Source organism: Mustela erminea, chromosome 6, assembly GCF_009829155.1.
Source record: "Mustela erminea isolate mMusErm1 chromosome 6, mMusErm1.Pri, whole genome shotgun sequence".
Taxonomy (NCBI): domain Eukaryota; kingdom Metazoa; phylum Chordata; class Mammalia; order Carnivora; family Mustelidae; genus Mustela; species Mustela erminea.
Genome location: NC_045619.1, coordinates 70458431 through 70481847, shown reverse-complemented (window position 1 = coordinate 70481847; position 23417 = coordinate 70458431). Strand labels below are relative to the sequence as shown.

At 37.7% G+C, this 23417-nt stretch overlaps 1 protein-coding gene across 19 annotated transcripts in view; it reads right to left on the bottom strand.

The window, feature by feature from the left end:
• Positions 1–837: 837 nt before the first annotated feature.
• SOX5 (SRY-box transcription factor 5) overlaps positions 838–23417 on the bottom strand; it is a 985042-nt gene continuing 962462 nt past the window's right edge. For all 19 annotated transcript variants that reach the window (XM_032349915.1, XM_032349912.1, XM_032349920.1 and 16 more), the window contains 4 exons: positions 11669–11777; positions 8699–8872; positions 2943–3159; positions 838–1338 (listed from right to left, as the gene is read on the bottom strand). In XM_032349915.1, coding sequence (XP_032205806.1) covers positions 1035–1338; positions 2943–3159; positions 8699–8872; positions 11669–11777 — 804 coding nt within the window. In that variant the 3' untranslated portion in view covers positions 838–1034. The remainder of the gene's footprint in view (positions 1339–2942; positions 3160–8698; positions 8873–11668; positions 11778–23417) is intronic.

The following is a 23417-nucleotide window of genomic DNA, read 5'->3' as shown; positions in this document are numbered from 1 at the left end:
TGGGTTTAACTCACAATGGTTCAATGTTATTCCTATTAGTACCATAATCACACACATACATACACACAAAAATCCAAGATCAGAAAATATTTTTTTTCTCTAAATTTCTTATGTCTCTCTCTCTCTCTCTCTCTTTTCACCTGAGAACAGCACCTACAGTTTCCATTTAAGAAAAAAAAAAAGTCAAATCTCACCAGCTGCTGGTATTTCAGGTTTTTCAAGGGATTGTCTAAGATATAACACTGTCCTAACTTAAGAAGGAACAGGAAAAAGGAAAGGAAAAAAAAAAGGAACTGGGTCAACACTTCAGTACAAATTTGGCACTTGCTCAAAGATGTAGTGTGGTGTGCAATAGATAAAGAAAGTCCTCTAAAGAAAATAATTGCTTATTTTGTGGTGGATAGCAAGGAAGTTAAAAACAGGCTCTTTTTCCCTCTTCCCCCCCATGCACAGACTTCCATCTTTAAAGTATAGAGATGGAGAAGGTGAAGAGAAGTAAAGAGAAATTCATCTTTCTTTTTTTCTGTCAGGTGCATTACAAAAAAAGAAAAAAAAGGAAAGAAAAAGAAAAGGAAAAAACCCAGAAACCCCAAAAAACAAAACAAAACTTATTTTTTTAAAAATTGTAGCACAAAACAACAAAACACATTCACAAGCCACTTGTTGGCACTGTGTACCTGAGTGAGAATTTCTAGAACATTGTAGAACAAACAGCCATAAAGTTTATTAAAAAAAAAAAAGTTGACGGGTAAGACTTCAGTGCTTGGATGTAGCAGCTGAATTACTGGCATTATTTTACCCATAGCTTATTTCAATCTCTTGTTGTTGATATTGTTGTTTGCTTGTATTTTTTTTTTTCCTTTCCAAGCCTTTTGAGGCTGAGGTCTATTAGTCAGCTGATGTCCCAACTATTTAAGACTAACAGTTAAAGTAACAGTCAGTGTATGAGAAAGTTAATGTGCTTGGCCACTGGTAAGGATGAACCAGCTAGGGCTTCTTTAAGTCCTAAGGTCACAACAATCTTTTGACCCTTATCAGTTGGCTTGTCCTGCAATATGGTTTTCACTGTCACTCCCATAATCTACATCTGGGTCATCCTCTTCCTCATCGAACTCATCATAAATTTCTCCGTTGATGTCCTCGGCCTGTATCTCTTCTTTGATATGTGGCTCCTCTCCTTTCACACCGTAAGTGCTCTGGATAACAGGCATCCCGGGCTCTGGGCTGCTGGACACGCTTGAGTGCTCTGAGGGCAGGTGAGGGGAGGGCATTCCCGCCATGGCGATGGCTCCAGGGTACACAACACCTGCGGTGGCGATGGGGATCTGTGCTTGTTGCCTGCAGAGAGGAAGTCCCAAAAAAAGACTGTGGGTGAGGGGATTCTCAGAGGCATGCTTTACTCTATAACGAATCTGCTCGGCTTGCCCAAATCTAAAACCGTGATTCTTATCCTATTGCCCAACATTCAAAAAGTTGCATCCTCCTGTGTTGTCAATACCTTACCTCTGTCTACAGCTTGGCAGATCACAAGGCACTTACATGTGTTACCTATTTGACACTTAAAATAACTGTTTTATTACTATCTTATTTTATAAAAAAACAAACAAAACCTGAGGTGCAGAAAGATTAAGCAGCAGAACTTGACCCCAAGTTCATGTCCCCTTCACTACAACAGTGTTTTCGGAAATAATTAAGCTACAGATCATGCAATTTCAATGGGAAAAATAAAAACCCTAAAATATTAGAGTTCTCAAAATAAAATGTTATTGCTCAGAAATCACCAGAACTGAATAGTAACTCGTTGCCCACCTGGTCCCTACAATAGTTGGGGGGATGGGAAGCAGGGCAGACAGCTCTCCAGCCGCACAAGGCCCTGGGCTTAGAAAGACCTTATGCTTGGGTTAAAGAATTTCAAGATACAGCAGCAGAACTTAACTCTTTAACAGAAATCCCCCATTTTCATTTTGCACTGGGCTCCACAAATTATGTAGCTGGTCCTATTGGGAAGGGATTCATAGATGATGTTCATTTAGGCTCCATTCATTCATTCGTTCGTTTGTTCATTCATATGTCTACTATTTCATCCATGTCGGGTTTTGTGCTCAGCTTTGAGGAGAGTCATGCATTGGCATATAAAGCACAGAGCCTACAGACTCCTTCCAGGAAGGAAGATAGGGAGGGCAGAATTTAAAAAAAAAAAAAAAATTTTTTTTTTAAAGTATCCTCTGGCCATCTTCAGAACAGTATTTATTATTCTAAGAAGCCCTTGGGATCTAAATAACTTCCGTTCCAAATAGGAGCTACCTCCTTTCCCTGCTTTCTGAGAAAATTCTGCAGAAGAAATGAAGTTGCTGGCAGCATCACAGGACACAGCACCCAGCCCCGCCAGAGGAAGCAGGGTAAGACCTCCTGGGAGCTCCATTCTTGATTCAGAAGCGAGCTTTCCCGTTCACAACCTTGTCGTGCCCTAAATAGAATCTCCACTTTGCCTGATCTACAAAGGCCACACGTGTGCCTTGACAGCCCAGAAACCCCTCTATATTCCAAAGCAAGGGTTTCTTTTGAAACCATTTTTATGATGTATTATCTCCAACAAGACTGCTGTGGAACTTGTCCATGCGACGCCTTGGAAGTAATGAACGCCAACGAGGCGAAGAACTGATGATGCTTCCCCGTTTTTAACAACGCACTTCAAAAGGCTTACTTTCAGATAGCTTATCCTCAAGCCAGTTGTTAAGGAAGCTCCTGGGAGAGCCAAGGTCCTAGGTCCTTGGAGTTCCTCCATATGGAGGTACAGATGGGGGGACAGTCTAGTCCCCGAAAACACACGGAGTTCAGGCTCTTTTTCAAAAGGCTGCCTCGCAGCAGAATCAGAATGTCTCACACCCCATTAAGTGGAACAAGGAGCGCTCCCCGTGCAGACGCGACCGAGAGGCCCGTACCCGACATTGAAGTACTGCCGCATCTCCTGCCGCCTGTTCCGCATGATCGCCTTGTACTCGCCGATGCGCAGCTTCTTGCCGTCCACGAGGCAGGTGCGCTTGGGCCGCGGCTTGTATTTGTAGTCGGGGTACTTCTCCAGGTGCTGCTTGCTGAGACGGGCTTGCTCCTCGTAATATGGCTGTTTCTCTAGGTTCGTCATAGCTTTCCAGCGAGATCCTGTGAGGAAAAGAAGGTTAGGATTCCAACTGGCGCAGCTGCGGAGGTTCCTAAGAAGATAGCCCTGAGAACAAGGAAATCTAAAGTAAAAATGCGGGCCCAAACTCAGAAACACATAAAAATGTGTTTGATTAGCAAAGGATGACTCATGAGGTGAGATCCCACAGGACAGAGGTGTTGCTGGCTGTGTCCTTAAGGAAACTGTGTACCCAAAGATACAAAGGTGGGACGATCCTTTTTTTTTTTTTTTTCCTGGCTGGAATTAACAACTGAGCCAACCATGTACATTATATATTTAAAAGCTCACAGATAGTTTAAAGAATATACCTTTTGTTTCCACATTGGACCACGATATGATTCAACTATGAACTGAAAATTTATGCAAAAACTTATTATACATTTTCAATCTGTGGCTAATTATCTAGGTGCTGAGTATTTTTAGGTGGGGGATACACATTATTTACTACAAGGGTTTCTCACATATGCTACATATAATTCTCCTCAAAATTTGGAAGTATGCTTTCATGAATGATTGCATTTAAAAATTCATTCCATTAAAACTTTAATTACAAAAAATTGTATTAATGAACATGCACTGGGTAACTACTGTGTGCTAGATACTGTGCTAAAAACTTTACACAAGTTGTCCATTTTTACCTTTCACTGGAATCCTGTAAGGTAGTATTAGCATTTTTACCTATTTCTATAGATGAGAAAAGTAAAATTCAAATAGATGAAGTAACTTATCCAAGGTCACAAAACTATTAAATTGCAAATCTGTGACTCAAACTCAGGTTGGATGTAATTGAACCTGAACATGCTACAATGTATGTTTTTAGATACCTATAGCCACCTGCTATGATCTAGCAGAGGTTACAACTGCCAGAATAAATATGTATGGGGTAAGATTTTTCTCTTAATAAATCAACTTTCAATAATATAAAGAGATGTCATTTCTTGAAGAATAGTATGCATTAATAATATTAATCCAGTTGGTAATCCAAATTGGTTTTCCCCTTCTTTTCACTTGATTTTGGTTTGGCTTCAACTAGGATCACACACACACACACACACAACGTGCAGCTTAATTAAAAATAGTTATGCTAATTCTCAATATAAATGTGATTTAAAGCTTTGGTTCTATTACTGTGGCTGTGTGTAGTAGTAAAATAAGAAGTGGTAATAATGTTTACTTTTTATTAAGCATGTGAGGAGATTCTATTTGCAGATGAAGTGTGTTTATCAGCAAGTAATGCTCAACTTTACCCAAATGTACAAAGACCAAAATAACTGGAATTGGGAGTTCCCCACTAAATAGGTTCTGGTACAGAAGCTTTACCTGCCCTGCAAGGTCATCAAAGCAAGATCTTAAGACTTTTGAATCAATTCCTTACTCAACCATAATTCCGTATCTCAAATGCAAACAGCTCACTGATGAACAGTTCTTCCCTACAAATGCAGATAATTCCTCAATATGGACTGTTACATGTATTAAAGGAATACAGTAACAGGGACAATACTCCTCCCTTAGAATTCTTTCCTATTGGAACAGATGTTGCCTGAGTGGGTCTATCCACGTAGGTGTTACAAAAATTTATAAACACATTTTTTTCCCAATCTAGACAGTCAGTATGATTTTATTCTATTTACTACAGAAATCCAGGTTATAGCTCAAAAATCAGAGGTTTTTTTTATTCCTTTCTGAAACTTGTGTTTAAATAGCCATGTCCAATAATTTGTAGGTATGATCTCAAACGCTATATTGCCCAACAATATTCTCTAGAGGTACTGGGAACTGTTATGTTATTCTCAGGGCAAATATAAACACAGATAAAGCTATAATACTATTGAACTAGATCAATTCTTTTTGGGAAGTTTCTTCCAAGTATGTGTAACAGGGCTCTAAACTTCAGATCAGGGAGTGCAAAAGTGAGCACACCAGAAATAATTTACTTAAGAATTACATAAGTACATTGAAAAATGGATCTATGATTGTTGACTTTAAAATTCCATATCTTTATCACTAGAGAGAACAAAGAAACTAGAATTCTCAATTAGAAGAGGAATTGCTAAGTGTTCTTCTCTAAGTCTGAATGTTCTATAAGCTTGAAAAGCATGTATTTCTCTAAGGAAAAAGAATGTTTATGCCTCATAGTAACCTGCCTCAGAGTGTAATAATCCTTTTTAGATTTCCTACTATGTGCATCCTGCTGTATTAATCACTGAATATGCAGTGATGAATCATTATGTTCCTTATCTTCTTGAGGCTCATATTCCAGTGGAGAAGAAATCTATTAAGCAGCTAATTAAAAAATTTATTATTTTAATTACAATTGTGGAATGTACAGGAAGCTATGTGACCATGATAAGGAGTTGGGATCAATCTTTTGTAGGTCAGGAGGGCTTTGCTGTGGAAATGACTCCTATAGGAATCAGAAGGGGAGGGCTTTCTATGGAGGAAGAGCAGAATGGTCAAGTGGGAAGAGGAATTGGAGGAACTTAACGTCGATCTAGCTGAAATGCAGAGGGAAAGGTGATATATATATATACACAAAGGGAAAGGTGATATATATATACACATATAGACATTATATGATAAAGGAAAGATATATTAACATAAAGATGACATACACAATAAAAGGGTGTAAATTCTCCGACAAGTTGACTTCCAAATCTGCATGAACGGGTATCACAGAATGTTTAGATACTTGATAATACAATTTCCTTGGAAATATCACTGAATCCTTAATTACATTTTAAAAGATGGCCGTATCATAGTTATGTCTTTTTAAAGAATTAAGGTAGCCTAAGCACTGTGTGTACTTGGCAAAATGGCTAACTATTCCGTTTTATGGCAGTAGAGACAAACAGTGTTTCGGTTTGGTGGCAAATACAGTTTTCGTTTTTTAATAACTTTCTAATAGAGAAAACCAAATAAGTTTGGTTTGGGTTTTAATGGCTTTGCAGGTACAGCATCCACTGAATATAGCTACGATGTGAACCCTGAGACACACTACATGAGCAATTTAGGTCTCTCAGGAGGAGATGAAAACATCTACCTGATCTGGGTGGGGCTGGTTGCTTAGCCTGGACCACGTGCAGGGAGTATGTTCCCTGCATTTTTCAAAAGACTGGTCTTTTACAATGGAAAATGCAGAAGGACATTTGGGTATTCCCCCTGATGACAAAGAGGATGATTAAATTAAAAAATCTGATGTTCAAAATAAGAAGGGGAAAAAAAAAAAAAAGGAAGAAAGAAAGAAATCACCACCAGTCTTGAGAGTCCTCTTTTCCTTTCTAAATCTGCCAATACAATAAAAATGAAGAGTTTGAGCTGAGCAGCATTGTCATCTCCATGGGGTCTGTAATGAATTTGCACATTTTACTCCAACTACTGTATATCTAATCAGAAAAAGATGTCCCCCATCCCCTGATCTAGCGCCAAACAGTAAAAGGTGATTCCTTATGTTAACAATTTCAGCAGAATGGCTTATTAAAACCAGATTTTAGGGTATTATAAAATGCTTAGAAGCCCTTTAAAATGTCAACTAGGATCCCCAGAGACTATGTAAAATGTCAACCCAGCTCAAGCGCCTGTTTTAAGCAGAATGAATTAGCGGCATGCTGTCGGAGGCTGTTATCCAAAACAATCAGTAAAGAGGAAAACATCAAGCTTTCTTTGTACTTGTATAAGAAATGGGCCAGTTCGAATGATCTTCTGGATATCTGAAGATCACTTATTTATTTGAAGCTATGACCAAATATTGAGGTCCCAAACACCTCAGTGTTTTTCTTTTCTTCCTGCTATATCTTTAATGAACACAATTCTCTTGAAAAGTCTAAAATCAGACAGCACTCTTTTTCGTGTCACCCATTATGATACATCATATGGTCATTCTTATAGTCTTTCCTTCAAACCAGAAAAAAAATGCCTGTAGCTGGTCATGCCTTCCCATAAAATCTTATGCTGCATTTCCTAAAGTATTTCACATTACCAAAACTGATATTTCTCTTACACTTAGGATAAAGTTTTAATCAGTAACTATCATTTTTCCAGTATTCAGACACAGGAATTGGATGATATAGACGGTTTAAACAATCAGTATTTAATCTGTTTTTTCAAATTTTAACGTTTTGCGATTTCTAATTTTGCAATAACTGATACATTAGGATATGGAATATATTTACATAAAGTATTTTATCCTTTTCTAGAGTTTTACCAAATGGAACAGGTATGATATCTATTTAAAAAATGGGATACTTTGGGGCAACTGGGTGGCTCAGTGGGTTAAAGCCTTGGCCTTTGGCTCAGGTCATGATCCCAGGATCCTGGGATTGAGCCCCGCAACAGGCTCTTTGCTCAGCGGGGAGCCTGCTTCCCCCCCCTCCCCCTGCCTGCCTCTCTGCCTACTTGTGATCTCTGTCTCTCCAATAAATAAAATCTTTAAAAAAAAATGGAAAACTTCATATGGAAGGTAAAATTTGGTCATAAAAAAGGAAAAACAGAGATGGTAGAGATGTAAAAAATGTGCATTTCCTTTATCCATAAATATTCACATTTTCTAAGCTTCACATACTGTTATCTTTTGATATAATGTTCATTTAAAGATCTCAAAATTATTTAGATGAAAACCGAAACATAAGTTCAAGTGATTAATGGTTTCTGTTTTGTTGCGTTACTTATTTGTTGAAGCCCAAATTCAGAGGTAGGTGTTCCTATTCTTTTCTTGTTGTTTAGCTCTTAGAAGTCAGGGAATAAATAATCTAAGATATGCTTAGATTATCTGGTAGCTAGCCACCCCACTATCTGAAGGTGAAGAAGGTGGTGGTGATGTCAAGTGAACAGCGCAAAAGAAATTGTATCTTCCCTTCCTTTTTCTGGGACTTCAACTGGTCTATAGTTGGTCTTTTATAATCATTACCCTACCTCTCACCATCTCTTCTGCATGCTTTCAGCGTCTATATACGTAAGGCAAAAATGTACTGTATCTGTTAAGCTGAAAGCTGCAATAGCAGGAAAAGTCCCTTTTTAAAAGATGCTGAAAATCTGCTGCAGGCTACAAAAAGTATAAATTAAAAATTGCACCACACGCCTCATCTTCTTGTGTCCCAGCAGTCTTAACTGACTTTCAGTTATAGCACCAGAACAAACCTCACCTATATGTATTCTCCAGCCCTAGCACGTGAAGAATTCTGTAGCTCAAAGGGAAAGAACAAATACAGTCAACCTCATTGTCAAATGGCTCAGAGGAAAGAAACTTTTTTCTTTGTCTTGCTACAAAATATCTCTAGATCTTAAAGAAGAGAAAATACTGCAACAATTAGTAGGGAGACACAGGACTAAGCAAGCTATAAAAACTGAGCACCTTTCTCCACAGACATGAAATGCTTCATCATCAGAAGGAAAGCCTCAATTAATGGTGCTTATTTAGATAAACAGATCACCCCCGCCTCCAAAGCCAGGAGGCTTTCAACAACTGCAGGAAACAGAGCTGTACATTTATTCCATGCGTCTCATAACCATTAATACGTTTCTTACCCAATATCTTGCTGATGTTGGAGTTGTGCATGTCGGGAAAGGCTTGAAGGATTTTCCTTCGTTCATCTTTAGCCCACACCATGAAGGCGTTCATTGGACGTTTTATGTGGGGTTCATTGCTACCACGGCCTCTGGATTCTCTGTAAATTCTTGATTCTGAGACTCCAGCACTTCCTAAAAATACGGAACATTGCCTCATGTGAGTGTTAAGACTTTTGGTAATTATATTCTTTCTATTGCTACTGAATAGTGAAATATCTCTTCTATTTAGTCTATCAAAATATGAATATAAAAAGTACATCTGATAGTAGTACCTCCAGTTCTTGAGACAGATGCTTGTTCATGAAGTTTTTGTGATAAACCCCATGGTGGCAATCATCGTATCTTTATTTTTAATCTATTTCTAATATGTTTTTCTCCCTTTTTTGGATAGACTATGGACTATTTCACCATTTTCTTTCAAGAGGACACAAGAAATTTGAATGTGTAATCTTTGATGCAAATTGGAAAGAGAATAGTTGGGGCATACCAATAGGCATGCTGGTACCATGGAAATATTAAACAGTTAGAGAAGCTCACAAAATTGTGAAACACTGTTCTCTTTGGCACAATGGGTGACCACCAGTGAGGATATGTCTCTGCTACCTAAAGATGGTCAGAACACACAGTAGCCATGCCCTTTTCCCCTTTTTGAAGTAATCTAAATAAAAATGTGAAGTTAAAATAAGATATGGAAATTCTTCTGTAACGTGTTTGGCTTTTCCTTGCAATTTTGTGCTAATAAATACATGAACTACGTTGATGCACCAATGATGGCCTGATTCCCAGAAGATCTCTGAAAATCGTAGGGGGAAAATAAATAAATAGTTATACTACTGTGGTTTCTTTAAAAGTCCACAGCCACATATTTAAGGTGAAACAAATAATGTAATCATTCCCCTGAATCTTCTCCCTCATGTCTAAAGTTACCCAAAGAGACCCACTGAAAGTTCCTTTCCAGTTAGGACTCATGGTGATAAAAACATAACCAAGAGCCACAGTAGAACCTTTGGAAGCTGCCATCACTCCTCTAGGCTTCACATGACTTTGTAGAGTAATTTCACCAGATTAAACAGCCTCTGAGATACTCAAGTTTAGGCAAAGAAAATCAGGAGAAGCAGAAGTAACCACACAATGGTGAAACCAAGTTTTCTAGGGTTATTGTTAGAAAATATGGAAGAGATGTATTTTGGTAACATATAAAATTTTTAAATAATTTGGGCATTTCTAGAACTTGTATCTTTAATAAAAACATTGCTTTTTTTTTTCTTTCTTCATACTCCTCTTCCTCTCTTTTCTCACTTAGAAGGAATATGAATCAACCAAAATTATCCAGACTTGAAGACCTCTAGAGCAGCCAACAAAAACACAGCATACCTGGTGGTGGTGTTTCTTATTATTTCTTACTCATACTATGATCTTTGGTCTGATGAAGATTGGAAAATACTTTGTATACAAGCATGACTCAATTTAATAAATAACAGCCACAAAATTGTGATGTTTTAATGCTGATTACTATGGGTATATTTTATCATGCTAATACAACTTAAAATTTATGAAATGTGTTATTACCAGTAATTGTCTTTTTATTGACAAAAATGAGTGCTAATACATGGCAACATCTTTCTGAAATGGGTTTGTAACTAGCAAATGATCATTTGCACATCTGCTTTTTCTTGTTCTTACACCTTACAACAACATAAGCAATAAAATGAACATTATGCAACTTCATCAAAGCTAAACAAGCTTTTTATATGTACTTAGGCCAGGTTTATCTTAGCCAAGGGAGGTAGAAAAGAGAAGGAACTGTTTGGCTCCAACAGGCCAGGAAAACACTGACTTTGGTTGGATATCCAACTGAATAAAATTCAGTTTTGATAATATTATCTGGCTATGCCCTCAAGTTTGGCTAGTCTCAAGGCTAGTGTAGAACTGCACTTAAAAGTAGAATTGGGCCAAGGTACTGAGTAGACAGTTATATATATAGGGGAACTCAAGGCCATCTCCTCTGTCCTAAAGTATGCTTCCTAATGGTTTGCTCCAGTGCAGTCTTTTCTACATGCAGCGGACTTTCTCTCCCATAGTGACACATCTGAGGACTGTGCTCTCAAAACGCATACATAGCACCGGACACTGGAGGGACGTTCCCAGCTACGGCTCAGGAGAAGGGGAATAGTACTTTCTTCTTTATCTCTCTTTGCTGTGCTATTAAAATTAGTGTGTCACTTTAGTTAGTTGTCACTGGGGATGTTTAGTATGTTCAGAGATGATGCAGACAACAGAAGCCTCCAGGCATGTGAAGAAAGCACGAGATTGTGCCACCAGTGTTCCAGATGGGTAATAAAGGGGAGGGAGGACACCTGACAGACGAGTAGACAGTAGAAGAGTGAAGGGCTCCAAAATGCAAATATACACACACACACACACACACACACACAAATGTGTGTGTCTCATGAAAATATCCACTTCGCCTTGTATTCCGGTCTGAGTTGGACAAATGAAAACTGGAAAATAAGCTAACAGACACAAGTTTCTGAACAGTTTGCTTTGGGTACAAGAAACAGGAAAGTGAGGTAAGTTTGGCAGTGACTGGGAGTATGTGCTTCAGAATCATGCCATCTTGAATCCAAGACCTGCCTCTGGTACTCAACAGCCCTGTTATCTTGGAGAAAAATGGCTAAAAATTCCCAGGGGCCCAGCTCTTTATTTGTAACAGTATTTCTCTCATAGGATGTGCTAGAAATGAATGAGAGGATTTATGCAAAGCCCTCAGAAGATTACTTGGCACATGGGAACTTCTCAGTACATGTGAGCTCTCCTTGTAACAACCAGGTATAATGTGGCTGCCTTACATACTTTTTAGTCGTTTTAACTGGGACAAATAGACACGTCTGCACATTATCGGAATAGACATGAACAATTTTCACAAACCATCAGAATCTCCACTCATATTGAAATCCATCATGGCATGGCTAAATTTTCCTTCTTCGTTCTGTTTAACTGCCAGTTGCTGAGTCAGACTCTCCAGTGTTGTTTTTTCCTTAAAAAAAGAAATTTATAATGAGAGCTCAATCTGGAAATTGTAATTATTCAAAGACATCTTTTTTTTTTTTTCTTGAGCCATATATATAATACATTAGCTTTTGGGAGGGACAGAACGTTGATTTATTCACCTTTGCACATTCAGCACCATAATTATGTTGAGGTGACTGAAGCAAATGTTCAGCAGGGTTTTTGAAGGAACTCTGATTCTTAGAATCCCCTATATAGCCTTGGCATTTGGGTTTGGTGTGCCTCAGGGGTATGTGCCGGGATCCCTGGAGACAATCTTCCCGAGTCATAAAACGTGCAGAGAAATTTCATGAAAGCAACCTGTCTTACAACATTTGGAATGCCTTTACTTTTAGCCAGACAGTAATAGTACAGGAGTGGCATGGGGCCCAGAGAAAGTCTTCCAATAGTCAGGTGACCAACCGATAGAAACATAATTCACAGGGGTGCCCTCTGGTTGCCATCTCCCTAAATGCCATCTGCATTCCTCATGCAAGGGTAATGAAGACGTTTAAATATTCATTGCTAATTGCTTGTCAAGTCTCTGTACATTCGATGTGAGTGCCTGCTACTTGGACCACAATTTGATTTGGATTGCTAAGCCAAAATATTGAGTTGGCGAATTATTTGAGATACAAATACACCAAAATTAGATCTGCAAAGACATCAAGTCATTTAAAAGCATGCAGTGCATGATTTGAATTCACGGAGAACATGGCATTATAAACTAAATTATTTTCAAAGAAAACATAATGCTCATTCTAAACCACATGAGATATTAAACAACTTTCAATTAAATAATTGGGTGATTTTATAAAAAGAAAAATCATACGATGGAAGGTTTACAACTTTTCTAGCACTTTCCATCACTGCTCTGAGGATGACTTGGTTCAAAAACAGTTTTAAGAAAAGTATCTACTGGATTTCATAAAATTTGCTCAGTTTTTTTTTATAATTAATTACCTCATTTTCTGAGGAACACCATCATGCGATGTACAGATGACTCACATATATGGTGAGATAGCTACTGGCACAATAAAAGGTTCACAGAAAATAATCAACTACTTAAAATAATTACATTACAGGTAAAGGGGCCCAACTAATGTTCCTACCAAGGACCATTAGGCTATTGATATTAATATAGTACATGCTTTATCTCTATAAAATCTGACAGTATTACAACTGTACATACTAGATAAAAAATTCTCTCAATTTAGTGGCCTTGAAACCCCTATTCACCAAAGACTGTATGTATGATTTAGTACAAAAAATATTTAATTGTCCATTATTATAAAACACAGCAGGGAAATTAGAAACAAAGAACTTGATATCAACTTGAGTTCTACAGGACTATACAGTACCAGAACTATGTTGAAATAAATTATATATTTAAAAATGTAGAACCTGATCCAGTTAGTTTGTGTAAAATTGGTATTTTCAGCTGTTTTATGTGCTCTGGATTTCTTTTGCTGAGAGTCTGCTGTATATATTCGGCTACGAACAGGACCACCAAGGACACCCGCTTAACAGACTCTCTTTAGAGTAAATGTAGCTGTTAAAATAGACGACAGTTACATTAACACACACACACACACACACACACACACACACACACACACACAGTCCATCAACATGATCTGATCATCTCCAGTCAATGAACTTCACTGTACAATCTTTGGGGAATATACTAGGCATGGATTGCCTCTCAGGTTTTGATTTAATGGTGGATAGGGCAAAAAATGCTACATATTTTAGAAAGAGTTCTCTAATCTGAAGCAAAGTCTTTTAAGAAGAAAAAGCAAAATGGAGGCAGCTGGAGTAGAAAAAAAGATGAAATGTTGAGTGACTGCTAAGTTTCCAAGTTCAGCTGTATGGATCTTGTACCATCTCACCAAGAGACTAAAATTAGCAAATGATGGGCAGGAAATTAACCATTAGTTTTTACAGTAAGTAACTTCTTATCATCTAACCCTAAAGTACACAATACAATAAAATTAATTAGGTACCCAAAATGAAATTTACAATACTTCCCAAGAGCATGTCCGTGGGAGATAGTGGAAGTTAACGAGGTAAGCTGCATTGTTTATTTATTTATTTATTTATTTATTTATTTATTTATTTGACAGAGAGAGAGAGATCACAAGTAGGCAGAGAGGCAGGCAGAGAGAGAGAGAGGAGGAAGCAGGCTCCCCGCTGAGCAGAGAGCCCGATGTGGGACTCGATCCCAGGACCCTGAGATCATGACCTGAGCCGAAGGCAGCGACTTAACCCACTGAGCCACGCAGGTGCCCCTAAGCTGCATTGTTTTTGTGACTTTTTGCATAGCTGATTCTCTGACATGTGAACACGGAAATGGGATGGGACTGGAGGAATCAGAGAATGTGTGGTGTGCCTTTAATTAAAACACTTTACAAATGTAAATCAAAATGGTAACATTGGCACATTTAAAAAATTCTTGCTGACAATAAATTCAGAAGACTTAAAGGAATTGAGGTAAAGGGGCTATACTAAAACCTAAGTGCTTACATTGTAAATACATGGCATATAAAAATACAAACGTTCCATGGCAAATAATTACCATATAATTTCATATGAAAATTGATCCTATAGTAAATGAAAGTTTATATTTTGTTCTTTTTTTTATTTTAAGATTCTACTTACTGAACTGAGAGAGGGAGAGTGAAAGAGAGAGAGTACAAGCAGGGAACGGGGCATAGGGAGAAGCAGACTCCCACTGAGCAGGGAGCCTGATACGGGGATGGATCCCCAGACTCTGGATCAGGATCTGAGCTGAAGGTAGATGCTTAATCGACTGAGCCACCCAGGTGCCACCCAGGTGCCCTATGTTTCAGTTTTTATGTATGGGGTATATATCAATCTTCACATGGATAGTTGTCTAGATAACATACTGAAACATCAGAAGAATGAGTTGAATTTAAGAATCGTTATCAAAAGTTTAAATTCAACCTATTTAGGTATATAGGAGGAGAAAGAATCAGCCAAATGTTATAAAGCCCAAATGCCGGTATCTTGAGAAGATTCCTCTGATCCTACTCCTTCCAATTCCACCATCTCTGGCTGTTCCCTTCCCCCAAAAGTCCATCTCTATGCACTATCATTCTAAAATTCAACCATTTAAAAGTTTCTGTTCCTTGGAGTAAATCTTTCCTTTTCTAAAAGCCTCTTTTCAAAAGAGCCAACATTACTCAAAAAGGTAACATTTTGATTCCCAAAGTTCCTATAATTAAATTAATCTTTTCTAAGTAGAGGCACCTGAGGGTGTCTGGGTGGTTCAGTGGATGAAGTGTCTGACTCTTTATTTCAGCTCAGGCTCCCTGTTAGGGCTCGATCTCAGGGTTGTGAGATCGAGCCCTAACAGGGCTCCAAGCTAAGTGTGGAGTCTGCTTGAGATTTTTCTCTTTCCTTCTTCCTCAACCCCTCCCCCCAATTTCCCCCTTAATTAATTAATTAATAGAGGCAGCTTAAACAGAATGAATTCAGTTTGATATTAGGTAGAAGGGGAGTAAATGGGGAAGATCGTGAAAACGGAAAACACTCAAGAAATTGAGCTTGGGGGAACAGAAAAAAGTGCTGATGGGCACAAGTGATAATTCTTATCAAAGTTAGACTCTTAGTCCCATCTGGCTCCAGTGAAAAACACATTAGTCAAGAATTTGTACAGACAAAGAACACCCCCTGGCCCCACTTTAAGATCAGTGTTCTCGAATACAAATCCAGTACAGCATTTTTACTTCACGCCCTTCAATACTATCCAAATGCTGGTTTGAAACTGACAAGATTTGCTGGTTTTTCTCTCCTCTACCTTTTTTCTATCAAAAAATTAAAAAAAAAAAACACATTTAAAGAAACACTTGCTAAAATTCTGAAATGCTCTGAGTAATCTCAGAGTAGAGGGTACAAGCGTATTAGTTACTAGAAAGTAGTCAAAATGGATCTTGAGAATTTATAAATAAAGATCGAACAAGATGACCTATATGCTTTCTCTCTTGATTACAAATTAGCAATTAGATAACAATAAGATTTCCTTTAGAAAGATGATTCTGACCTAGCTAATCAAATCTTATACAATACTGTAGGTTTACTGAGATCAAAGGGCAACATTAGGTAAAGTCTATTTTTACTTGAAAAATCTTGTGACCCCATGTTGACTTGAACAAGGATCCAAATGAATTGTATCCCATCTACAGAAGAAAATATAGTTTTAGGTCATATACTTTTTTGGGGTCAACTAAATGATTCTAAAATCCAGCCTTTAAAGAAGTATTATTACTGTGCTAATGTTCACTTAGGCAATTTGACAGCTGGTCTTGGGCTCTGGAGCTCATTCAGCTGACTTGCTTAATAGAAAACAACACATGTATTATTTGTGCACACCACACTATGGTGGGAATCAATGAGCAAAGTCAAGAAATATCTAGAGATGTAAGTAATGAGTTGATTAGAAGTAGTCGGTAAAGAGCTGTACCTTCAGAAGGGCAAAAGACCATTGGGATTAATGGGAAGAGGACATACAGAGAAAAAAAAAATGGGTTTGGGGGTCCAAAACATCACTTCTTGACCAAACTCTTGCTGTGTATAAAACTATGCTACTTTAGACAAATCAATTCTCCTCCCTGAGTCCCAGAATCCTAATTTGTAAAATGGGGTTTAAATATAATGATAGATTATCATCAGCTTAACAAATTAAGGTATCTGTGTTTTTAATATTAGGGAAAAAACTCAATGAGGGAAATTGAAAAAATAAAGATCCTTCCTGACATATATGAATTACAGGAATATTTCAATACCAGTATTAAGTAACTTGCCGGGGGTATGACCTTTTATTTTCTATGGCTAGAGTAGTGGACAAATACACATTCAAAAGGAGAGTTTGGCTAACAACTCTAAAAATTGTTGAGATTTTTAAAAATTCCTCTTGTCTAACATCTGAACAATCTTTTTAATCTTTTTCATTTTTCATTTGATGTTCGGGCATGATGGTTTTTAAGTCTAGTACATACTTAAATTGAAAACATCTCTTATTCCAATACTTCAACTCATACAGAATATAACTAAAAATTCACTGTTTATAGAGGCTCAAACAAATATCCTGTGTTATTTCATAGAGCAATGAAAACAAAACAAAACAAAAACACACAAAAACTCTCTTTTAGAAGAGGTAGATACTTCCTTAGTTACCTAATCCCAAATTAAACAATGCACGACTAAATAGCTCCTCTGTTACTCCTTGAAATTGGGATTTGTGTAAGTGATGAGCTTTGCTCCCCAGCACACACACATACACAAATAGAGATGGGCTGTGGATCAGCTATCATAATGGACATCCCTGAAATAAAGCTCACAAAGCTATAAAACTCATAAAAAGCACATGCATGAAATGACAGAATAGAGTGTGACTGTCAAATGTTGACTCAGTAACAGTTAAACCCCTTCTGGCTGCACTTTTTTTTTATGGTCTACTTCTATACTAATGACACGGGAGGAAGAGTGAAACAAAAAGGTTTTTAACCCTCCAATTATGTGAACCTCACAGACCACCAAAGAAGATGAAAGATTATTTATAATGTCATAATGATTTATCAGTTGGAGATTTTTCTCATCAGCTTAAGTAAAATACAAAGAAATAATGCATATGTCCACCCCCTCAACTTCTCGGTTCTACTCTTGCTTATTGAGAACACCATTTCCTAAAAAATAACCATCCACCCACATCATCTAACAGCACGAATGGGAGAAAAGGCTTTCTTGTAAATTGTATATAAATTATATACAAATACATTCTCTCTCTCTCTCTCTTTCCTCTCACATGCAGGCACACACACACACCTCGCTTTAAGACTAACAAAAACATAAGTTGAAGAAATCATTCACTAATTTTATTCTGATCAACCATAAATGTATCCAGTGGGATATTTCCAGATACACTAGTACTGTGTGATCTGGTATCCTGTAGGAATATTTCCATCAGAGGATCAGTCATAGAGATATGGGAACTAAGGGGTTGGAAAGGTCCATAAATGGCCTCTGGTCTACTCATCTAGAAAATCATCCTTATTTAATCTTTATGTTTTCTTTTACAAAATCCAGAGTTTCCCCTAGTGGAGAAAATCATGAATCAGAACACATAATTTTGTTTACAGTCTAATTTCCTTTCACGAAATCTGGTAGCCACCTTCATGAAATGTTTCCTAAGTATAATTTCACCTAAATTTCTTAGAAACTTAGTTTTATCAGACAATCTGGTCAAAGTGAAGTATACTGGCAGATCAAGTTTTCTTAAAAAGTACTGTGAAGTTGAAGAATGATGGAATGGTTTTGAAGGAAACACACAGTTTCTATGAATTCACATCAATCCAGATGAATAATTTTCCAATATAGTAGCATAATTTATAGATAAAATTGGCGAATCCCTATCTATGATTTTTAAAGAACTGATTTAAAGTAGGAGAAATATTAGAAAGTTAATGACGATTAACTCTGATTTATGAAAGACGAGAGAAATTTGAAAAACAATGACCTGAGCACTTAGTGTAAGTTCCAGAAAAGACAGAAGTGGTGGTTACAAACTTTGGCTAAGAGCACATAATAGAGGATGTAGTGACAACAAAAAGCCAGTATGGATTCATTAACAAAAACAATATTATAGGGAGACATGGGTGGCTGAGTTGGTTAAGCGGCTGCCTTTGGCTTGGGTCATGATCCCAGTGTCCTGGGATCAAGTCCCACATCAGGCTCCTTGCTCGTCATGGAGCCTGCTTCTCCCTCTGCCTCTGCTGCCACTCTGCCTGCCTCTGCTCGTTCTCTCTCTCTCACAAATAAATAAATAAAATCTTTAAAAAAAATAAAAATTAAAAAACCAATATTATAATGACCTTAGTTTATTTTTCTACAGGAACTGGAATGCACACCAGGGATGCTCAATGGTCATAATGTTTTGGGCTTAACTCAGCTTTAGATTATATTCTTAACAATATCCTTATTGTCATTATGGAGAGGTTGCGTTGGACTCTGAAAAAGAAAGTTGAATGGGATGGGAAAAGCAGGTCCAAAATGCCTGTCTTTAAATATGTTGAGAATTAATTTATTTAAAAAAGACTCAAGCCCTGTTATGGGTGAAAAAGGGATAGAATTTGGCCATCTAAAGTCAAGAGACACAACACTGACCGATGGCTGTAAGTTATCAAGTGAAATATAATAAGCCACAGAGTTGTCTAATAGTCAAAGGTATCTGTCCAGTAAGTGAGCTGCCTCAAGATGCAAAAATTTTCCCCCTTCTGGAGATTTTCGAGAACAGGAATAGGACTACCTATGTCCGGCATACTAAAAATACTGAAGAGGAAATTCAAGGCCGTTTTCATTGTCTTTCAAACCTGTAATTCTATGTCCTACTTTACTGGATACTCCCTAAACCAGAACTAAAAAATTGTGACCAATATATAAAACTATACATATTTTCTCTATCATAAATGACAGTTTTCTCTAAAGTTTTTTGGTTCCAAACCTTAAAGGCACTCCACTTGTAACTGTGAATTCTACCATCATTTTCTTAAAGTCAAGGAAGAGATTTCAAATTATGGAAAAAAAAATAGGGTTATTGAGACATATTTTGTGAAGAGACTGTCAAATTCACAGAGACAATCAGAGTCACAGATTCAGGTACTTTGTGAAAGACACAGTTATATGCCCAAATTCAACATTCCTAATTTAGTCCTTAAAACAGAAAACCACTGCCAAGGACAGGAAAAAGTCACTGAGGTCTGGGGGATTCATGCACAAAAAAGCCACTCAAGGGAATCTGTAGAAAACAAATCAGTCACAAAGAAGGCACACATGATCACCGTCATGGCAAAATACCGGTCTTTGCTTATTTGTCGCAGGAGCGCTTACGGTGTGTACTTGTGGAAACAGGAAGGCAGGAGAAGAAAAAACTAAGACCCGAAGGTTTTCAAATGTTTGTGTATGTGGTCAGCATTTAACCAAAGTCTAAAAAAAAAATGTTGTTATATTTCAAAGCAGGGCAGATAGAGATACTGCACTGAGTTAAATCACAAGGGTTAATGTGAGAAAAACAGGAGGCCAACAAAGAAAAACAATAGAAATCACGGCCGAGGCAGGATGTCCGGTAGGTGGGAGGGCTACCTAGATGTAAACACAAAACTTGAACATTGTCTGATGATAATTGTTCTATAAACAATGGGCAACTCAGTTACTGAGCTCCAGAAATGTATAGAATTTTTCTCTTTAATTTTTCCTTTTCATGGAATAAAAGCTATAAAACTGTTAGCTTTCTTATGAATGTAGCCTGAGTAGCCAGCAGTCACCTCAGTTAAATAAATATAATTGGACTATTTTACAGAGTCATGGCTTGGTTCAATTGCTGGGCATGACAAATAGAAATGGGCACATCGGAGTTATAGTTCACTTTTCAATTATCCATGGTTGTTTTAAGGGAAGGGAGAGAAAAATACAGATTAGAATAGATATTTAGAATCTCAATTTAATCAACAGCTAAAACTTCACATGTTTTATCCACCCTGCTTACAAGAAGCAAAACCAATACGATGGAGCGTGTTCTTCTGTTTTTTTTTTTGTTTGTTTGTTTTCTGAGCTCATCCTTTAGTGAAGCGGCTAGTGGTGCATGGTGAGGGAACAGAGACCTCGGAAGGGAACAGATGTAGGAAAAACAAAGAATGGGAAGAACAAGGTACACATTATGGAGATGGGAACTGCTTAAATGAGATTTCTGTAATAAAGCCTCAAGACGGTACTAATACACATGACCAATGCCGGAGCACAAGCTAATCATCAGACACTGGGTACTTTCTCGAACTTCCTCAGCACGGTCCATTAGAAAGGAGACTGAGCTCCAAGCCACAGGACCTTGGCTTAAAAACTGGTCTCCCGCTGGAATTCCTGTAATCTTCTCAAATCTCATTTTTATTTTTAAAACAAAGATAGAATACTGTTCTGCTCATATTACAGGACGAGGCTGCAAGCTGATGTGAAATCACTTTGTAAAGGGTAAAAGCACAAAATAAATAGCAAGAGCCATTATTATTCCTATGACCCATAAGCAAGTCTTTCTCATTTGTTAAAAAAAAAAGCGGGGGGAGTGATATGCTTGGAGAGATTCAATGAGACCCTTCGAAATACATGCTCAGTTCAGAATATTTTCCTCATCGTTTTAAATCCATACTAGTAAAGTAGTTTGCAATAAATGGCAATACAGAATGCAACACATCTAGTAAATATAAGAGGGTAATGGAAAAACGAAGGTCTCTAATTATTTCGGCACTTTAGTGTTTAATTATCTTGAAGGTAGCATGCGATCTTGGGGATGAGGAGGAGGCAAGGGAGAAGCGAAGGAAAGACCATTCTTAATAGATCAGGTTTTTAAAGAGAACACTTCTGGTCCAACAACAAAAGTGACTCTTACTTCACTTACAGGAAATTTAGAAAAATCAGCAGCGTGGGCCCATGGATGCCAAGTTACAACCCTACCACCTTGGCATCACTCTACCGTATTATTTTTCTAGTGTTTTATCTACGCAACGTAGAACTATACTTTAAAAATATCTGGATCATCCTCTACATGGTGTTTTCAAAACTTGCTTTTTTCAGGAGTACTATTGTGAGCATCTCCTTGTGTCTTTAAATGAATAGACAATTTCAATCATCAGAGAGGCCTGTGGGTGTCTATCCGAAAGCCCAATTTGGCATGCCCTGTGTGTCTCATTTTATTGGACCATCCTGCACTAACCCCTCTACCAGAATGATGTAAAGAACACAAGACTCTCTGTTTGAAAACATGCACAGCTTTTCTAGGCTTGAAAATTAAACCATAAAAAGTTTACTGGAAAAAAAAAAAAAAAAAAAAACCTTTAAAAAGCTCCTTAAAAACTCACACCATAATTGCTCCCCACCAAGCGTGGGCACTTGCTAGCTGCAAGTAGTGGCACTGTGACAAATGTAGCAAAACTGAAAGCGGGCTATACTAAGAGAAAGAAAAAGTCTTCCACTGGCCATCTGTGAAAATAAGGCATGTGGCCATTAAATGCAGAGGCTGTAAATATACACAAACTCCATGAAGCAAATGGCAAAAAAGGACTAAACTTCAAGCTCAAACAAATCAAAATGTTTAATGCATAGTTACCACTGCTGGACGAAAACAGCTCTGATCTTTGCAGTCTGCAAACTCGGCATGTATTTCAATTAAATACCCCCAAAAAGAAAAGAAAGAAAAAAGAAAGAAATGAAAAGACACAGAAGAAAACCATCTGGAACAAAAGGCTATAGACAGCCCATACTCAATTTCTAGAAACAAACAGCCCCTTTAACTTGCACCAGCCTGTCGAGAATGTCGATTGGAATTATTGAAAGGCTGACATCTAGAGTGATGGATAGGTGATGACATAATAGCTATTTGCCTTTTTGTCATGGTCTTTGCAAACTGGCTGCTCTGTGCTGATAATATTCACTAAGGGGTTTTTCTCTCCCCTCCTGTCCCATAAGAAGTGTTCCCTAGCTAAGACACTCAGAAATGAGAAGGTTTTATGAATGAAAAACAAAAGAGAAGAAAACCCAAGGATCAAATGCCAACTTGCACATAAAAGCTGGTCTCGATTTCCTAATAATCAGTCGCCTAGAAAGCAGTTCTCTATCCATTTGATATAAATTTTCAGAGTAGAGAGACACCAATAATAAAAAGGCAAGCATTCAACGTCAGATTTGTGTGTGTCTTTTAAAGTTGTGGAATAATTAATACGTAAATGTAGAGATTAAAAAATAATCTATACTCACTTTAATAAAGCAACAATATTCATAATCTGTGTCACTGTAGTTTTTCCTAGACGAATTCCAACCAGCAGACTTAAAAGTTTGGGTTTTTAAAAAAAATCGCTCACCATGCTCACACGCACTCCCCCTCCCTGCACAACCCCCCACCCCCCACTGTGAGGCAATGATCTATCTCACTTCCTCCCGAAGGATTTACCTAACACGCCTTCATGAATTTTTTTTCCCCTAACCACTGAAATACCTAGCTCTAATTCGACTTCTCTAATTCCTTTTAGCTAAAGGCAACATCTACAAAAGCCATCCATAAATCATTAATTAATTGTAGTGTCTTCCACTGAATGCAGAGGCATGAATTCCTTCATATTCACTTTTTCAAAGCGAAACCTGCAATTCACAATTCCTCACATGCCTTGTCCTTATCTGAGAGAAGGAGCATGTGTTAGATAATGCTGAACTAGAGACACTGTGTCAGTTTCTGAAGAGTTAACACGGCCCGCCCCATCCATCAGATGGCCAGCGAAGCATCGGGAGAGAATGATGGATGTAAAATTATTACAGGGCTGCCATCGATACACTTACTGCCATTTGTAACTAATGCTGGGACTGACACACTTTTTTTCATTATTAAACATCCACATTAAGTCAACATTGGTCACTGTCATTTCATGTTTGGCACTCTGTTAAAGGGAAAGAAAGAGGTTGACAATAGCAGAAAAGAAGGAGGTTGTAGTGGAAGAGTTTCCAAGCGGCGAGTGATAAAAATTAACCTCTGTTTACAAATGAGTCTATACAGTGTGTGGTAAGGCTTCTT